The sequence below is a fragment of the Harpia harpyja genome, chromosome 14 (assembly GCF_026419915.1).
Source record: "Harpia harpyja isolate bHarHar1 chromosome 14, bHarHar1 primary haplotype, whole genome shotgun sequence".
Lineage (NCBI taxonomy): Eukaryota > Metazoa > Chordata > Aves > Accipitriformes > Accipitridae > Harpia > Harpia harpyja.
This window is the reverse complement of record NC_068953.1, coordinates 12246258-12252257: the sequence shown is the minus strand read 5'-3', so window position 1 is coordinate 12252257 and position 6000 is coordinate 12246258. Positions and strand designations below refer to the sequence as shown.

The window sequence follows — 6000 nt, the reverse complement described above, 5'->3', positions numbered from 1 at the left end:
ACATCAAAACCTGCTTTTTGCTCACAGAAGCAGCTCAATTAACCTCTGCAAGTCTCCCTGTCGTGCCCTCTGGGACCAAGCTGAGGAACATAATGACTTTACGAGCCATTTCCTGCTCTCAGGTCAGCTACTCTGCAAAGGACCCCAGTGCTCCCTGCTCTCCTCCTGGAGATACGGAGCCTCCTCCTGCACCTCTCGCCTGCTCAGGAATTACTTGACTCAAACGCTGTATTTGTACTTGAAATAAATCAACATTTAATATTTTACAATTACTTAAAAAGTTCTTTGAACAGTATATTACAGATCAGCACAGACATTACACAGATTTGGTGAGGCTGCACATATGTACAAAGATGACCTGAAAGAACCTCAGACTTCTTCCATTTCCAGAAAGCATCAGAGGTCAAAACCTTAGCCAGGATTATGAGTCCCCAGAGTTTGTGCTTGTTTTTCTCTATGAGATGGAAATTCTCTTCTCTAGTATTTCTGTAGGGCCAGCTGAAACCAAAGAGGTTTATATCATTAACAGCGGCAGGGATATATTTAGCCACGGATATCAAGATCACAAATAGCAATGTTTTGACAGGATAAGGTGCTATTTTAAAGTATTAAACAAAAAAAACAGCGTCAAATTTCAGCCCCATTTGAGAAGACGCACACAAACCTGTTTGGGAAATGAAAAGTCAGTGGGAAAACGTTTTCCAAGTGCATGGAAAGAGCTATTAAAATCTGCCTGATCCATTGAGACTATTGGACTTAAAATACTGATGTGCAGAAGTGCACAGCAGTGACCTCAGAGCACGCTCCCACATCGCCCCGCAGGCACCCTGTGAGCAAGGGGACAGCCCACCATGACCAGTGTCTTGGTGTCCCTGCCAAGTCCACACTGTGAGCAAGGAGTGGACACTGCTCCGTGCACATAGGAAAAGACGGGTGCTCCTGGAGTTGGTGGGTAGCCAGGGAAGGTGGGTGCTTGCCAGGAGTCCAAGCCGGCTTCGCATCATGGTGGAGCCAGAGCGTCTGCTTATGTTCAAGTGATGCTTCGCCCAGCACGAAGGTCTTTTCTTGGAGTCCACAAGGCAACACCATCCTTGGGATGGTTTATTCAAGTAGAAGGATGAAGCAGAGAGGCCTCGGGAGCACGTTCACATCTCGGTTTTGCTCATCTCTGGCCATTGGCAGAAGCTGCATCCAGAGCTGCTGAGGACACCAAAGAGCCAGCTAGCACCTTCTTAACCCAAGATATTCACCACTGGGCCCAGACCAAGCTGTCCCCAAACAAGAGAGGCAGTGGGAACAGAAAGCAGGTCCAGCAGCCAGCGGGGCCAGGATCAGAGTTGACGGCACAGGAGGGATCCCCCAAACACTTCCAGGAACGATGTAGAGAAATCCAGCAGACAAACCTGACCCACGCTTCTCCGAGACAACCGAAGCCCCAGGGGCTCTGGCCCTTTTCCTGGCAGATTTAACCTCAAATGACACTGCTGCTGTGCCACCAGCCCTTGGGGACAGAGCCCAACCATGTTCTAAATAGTGCTAAGAGCTGACCAGGTCCTGTTTTCTGGAGGATCAAAGGACCCGCACTGAACTGATCATGCTGTGGCTGAGCCCTGCAGTCCCCACCAGTATCAGGGGTCCCTTCCAGACGTTTACAGGGAGCACATGTCCTCGGCATTAAGATCCTTTTAGCCTGCAACAGGCAGCGTGCTCTTCTGCCTGTTACCATTAGTGCAATCTCCAAAAACTACTGAGGAACAGCTTGACGGCTATGAAACTAGTCTCATTTTTTTTTTTGCTTATGGGGTCAGAATACCTCTAAATACCCCCAAATATTGCACCTTTCTGTACCTACAGCCTTGCAGAGAGAAGGAAGAGGGTGGAAAGCCTCTTTGCAGAGGAGGAGGAATCTCAAATCCTATTGTCGCTTGCAAGCGTCACTAGTGTTTTTGGTGCTGGGTCCTTCTCTAGCAAAGCTGCCTCTTCAGGTAAGCTTAAGGCAATCCTAGTGGTTTCCCTAGTAATTCCCTCCCTCCTATGAGTGTGAGCATGGTTCCTGCCATATTTCAAGCAACCATTGAGGATTCAGCCACTGGGATGTCTCTAGCGTACAGTGCTGGGAAGCGGGATGCAAGAACGTGGGCTGAACAGAGAGTACATCTCATGGGTGGACTCAGAAATTCTGCAGAAATTGGAAGTTCACCTCCTACAGGTCCTGGATTTACAGTAAAAACATGACAAGCTCTCCATGCCCTGGTATGGCCTATTGCACTCAATTCACTGGAACGCAAGCAGCAGTATACAACGCATGCTGGGGTCTTTCTGGGCCTCAGCTGGGTTGCTCTGCTCTGCACCATTTCTCTGTAAGACACCCAACCTTCATAATTTAAAGGAAACCTTGAGAAAGCCTGTCCCCAAAGAACTGTCCTGAGCATCCTCGACCTGTCACAGGTGAAATGCCATCAGGACATCAGTTGGGTGATCTGCAACTCCACATGCATTGAAGGCCACCTACCACCACTCAGCCAAGGACATTCATTTTCCAAAATGTCCCCCCATGATCTTCCCCCAGATCACAGTGGCCTTGCAGTCACTGTCAAATACAGCCACAGCACCATTTGCTGGCAGGAAAATATCACTGTCCTTGCCTTGCCCTCTCAATGCCGGTGTTGGCAGTCCGCTGAACCAGGTGGACATCTCAAGAAAACCACTTTCCTCCCATTGCTGAGGAACCCTGAGAGATACCAGAACACAACACCAATGTTCCCATTTCCCAAGGATGGGCTAAGCCCAGACCAGGAGCAGCTCAGCCACACTAACGCTTTGGCTGCAGGATGTCTTGGACAAGAACAGCTGGGTCTCCAGCCCAAAGGACAACAGTCAGCTTCCTTTTTCTGAGCCTATATTGGTGTTGGATTGGAGTCTGGTCTGAGAGGACACAGGGTTCTTCTACGGCAGTGCTCCACTGAAGGTGGCAATGGGTAAACACAGGAGAGAATGAAACTCGGAGGGGTCCTGTAGAGGCAAAGAGGACCTTCTCAGTGCAAAGAGATCACTGTCCCTGGGTTTGTAGCACACAGAGATCTCACACCTGCAAGGGAACAAAAAGAAACCAAGATATAAGTAAGGTGTGTGGCTGAGAATCACAGTCCTCAGGTGCAGCAGAAATATCTGCAAAGAGGAATCAGTGCAGTCTTTAACAGGACTGGAGTATGAGTGCTGAGAGTTCAGGTCTTTAAGCTGTCTCAGATTGGGACCTAGAGCAGAAGCATCCATAAAAAGTAATTTCTGAAACTCATTAGGGAAAACGAGAACTTTTGCATCCCCCAAGTTTTGGGGAGAGGGAAGTAGCTCCTTTTCCATTTCATGCATTGAACTCTCCCACTAGCCCCCTTAGTTGCACAACAAGCAAGTTAAGTAAAACACTTCTCTTTGGGGTTATTTAAGAAATAAGATCCGAAATCTTTTTCCATTGGAGGCAGCATAACCTTGCAAAGTTCTGCTCTCTCTGAGGGAGAAATTAAAATGCTTGCACATTTTTAAGATTCGTGGATCAACTGGTTTGATCTCTTTGTGCTCATGGAATTATGTTGTCTACAGTGAGTTTTCAAATTCCATCACCTGGGGAGCCAACTTGATGCCCTAGGGACATAACTGCTAGATGCACAGTCAAATGAACAATTCTTGCTCTACCCCAGTCCCTCCCATGAAGATCATGGGTTCCTTCTGCAATGGGTATGCCAAAGGTGGTGGAGAACCCAAATGAAGTTTAGAAGTTGAAGGTTCTGCTCATATGCCCAGTGCTTTTCAAACACCTCATTTAAGTTGCATAGCTTTCCTCTGCCTTACGACTGGTCTTGCTGAAAGAGCTGTCTTTACAGAGTTCAACAGCTGACTGGGAACCACCCTTTAGACTGTGGCAGTTATGAAGGTAAACTACTGCTGGGATCTGAGCAGAACCATCCATCCCACCCTAGCTCAGCTGCACTACAGAGCTTGGAGCTATATCACCCAGCTTGGGCATCTGGCATAGATCCACCATGGTGCTCAGGACCTCGTCCCCCAGTGGTTTCATGGACGAGTCCTTACGCACGGGATGCACCATCCCAGGCGTGCTGACTGCAGCAGGCAGCTGGCCACGTTGCAGTTCCTACCTGGTTACACTCTGCAGGATCTTCTGCTCATCCTGGTCCAGACACACGGCGAAGGAGGACTGGAGACCGATAATCTGCACCTTGTCTACTTTTATCTGGGACACGCTGATCTGCTGATAGAAAAAGAGTTCGAATGAGGGAGCTGCCATGATCAACGCATTATCCCTGTGCAGGGAAGGAGAGCAGGGGAGGTGGGCACCCCTAAAGCAGGTCTGGTGGCCAACAGCAAACAGATCCCCCAAGGAGCTACTGTCTCCTGCCCTGCTTCCCTCCCAGCTGAGTCAGGCTGACATCCTGCTACCAAGTGTAAAAGCACCATGATTTGAGTTACCTGATTGAAACTTTTTTTGGATTTGGAGTTCTGCCTTTTGACCACCTCTGTCATGGTCAAGTTGAGACACTCTGTCTTTGAGGCTGTAACAAAAGAAAACTGTTATCACTTGGGGCTTCTGGGCCACTGGTGGGAACCCAAGTGGTCCCTCCACCCCTCAAAGCATCCCAGAGACAGTGGTTCTCAGCAGGACCCCACTGTCAAGGAAAATACAATATTCCTTCCCCAATGCTAACCTACATGAAAAGAAAGCAATCAGAGAGACAGAGGTAAATTTCAGTGTAATTTCCAACTGCTTTCCAAACAAAGCAGCAAAATTTAACTATCTTAGGACCTAAACAGGAGAAAACCTATTGCCCCATTGTCGCGAGGAAATTCTAGCTCTCCCAGTGTGGCCTTTCCTGCAGTCCACCTGGAGATGCTTTTTCGTGTCTGGAATTACAGTGACATCCTGTGGTCGAACTGCTGAATGTGAAAACCAGCAGAGACAATCAAGGGGACTGGGTTTCCATTGGAAGGAAGAGATTCATGAAGGAGAAGCTTCTCATCAACGGTGAACTGAGGACACCCCCTGAAGCAAACCCACAGCATTGGCAGCACAAGCAAAGCTCCTGAACTAGCACAGAAACACCCAACTCAAAATTTATAGAGGAGGTGAGAAATTAATTCCCGCTGGGTTTTTTCCAGAGTTGTCTGCAAGGCTTCATGGATGGGGTAGCAACAGGAGGGATAGCGGTTTAGGTCGAGCTCTGTGAGGCATGTAGGAGCTGTCTCCTATTTGGCAGATCACCCATTTGCCTGGACTACTCTGCTCACAAACCACATACCTACCAGACACAAAGCACACAAGGAGAGAGGAACTGAAAAAAACCCCTCAGTTTACTCAGAACTGGGTGTCTGATGGCCAAAACGGCAGTTCTTAAGCAAGAATGAACAGGTATTGCTTCTAAATATACACACAGACTAAAAACCTTGCTCCTTTTAAAAGGCTCAAAGCCTTATTAATACCCCATCGGAAACTTGATTAGAAAAAAAACTTATGAAGCAAAATCATGTGGCAGCCAGCTATCTCTGAGCTGCAGGAAAGAAAACAGGCTGAAGCATCAGCTTAGCGAAAGCCTGTTGAAAGCTGCTGCGGACAGCAGGACAAGCAGCCTCTCCCTTGGTCCTACTTCATTTAACAACAGTTTTACCCGTCTCTCCTTCTCCTTCCTGAAGAAGCGTTGCTCTGGAAAGCACCACTCTCCAGTGACCATCCTGCTGTTTGGACTGTCCCAGCCCTGTCCCTAATGGACATCCCATTTCTCTGGCTGGAAGCTTTCGGACAATGGGAAATCAAATGGCCTTCATCCCTGATGTGGTGCTAAGGACAGCCAAGGACTACAGTATACCTCAGGGAACACCAGGCACCTTCCATGTATTTTCTCCTGCATTCACACATCCCTGCTTTGCTCCAGCTAGAAGATCCACAGTGTCCTCTTGTTCCACCAGTCCCTCCCATTGTTCCTTATGCAAAGC

The 6000-nt window shown here is 48.3% G+C and overlaps 1 protein-coding gene across 6 annotated transcripts in view; it reads right to left on the bottom strand.

Annotated features, from left to right (window-relative positions):
* Nucleotides 1-231: 231 nt before the first annotated feature.
* PIK3R5 (phosphoinositide-3-kinase regulatory subunit 5) overlaps nt 232-6000 on the bottom strand; it is a 62757-nt gene continuing 56988 nt past the window's right edge. For 5 of the 6 annotated variants that reach the window (XM_052808306.1, XM_052808307.1, XM_052808308.1 and 2 more), the window contains 3 exons: nt 4483-4565; nt 4152-4264; nt 232-3088 (listed from right to left, as the gene is read on the bottom strand). In XM_052808306.1, the coding sequence (XP_052664266.1) occupies nt 2947-3088; nt 4152-4264; nt 4483-4565 (338 nt within the window). In that variant the 3' untranslated portion in view covers nt 232-2946. The remainder of the gene's footprint in view (nt 3089-4151; nt 4265-4482; nt 4566-6000) is intronic. The other variant, XM_052808309.1, reaches the window with a different exon arrangement.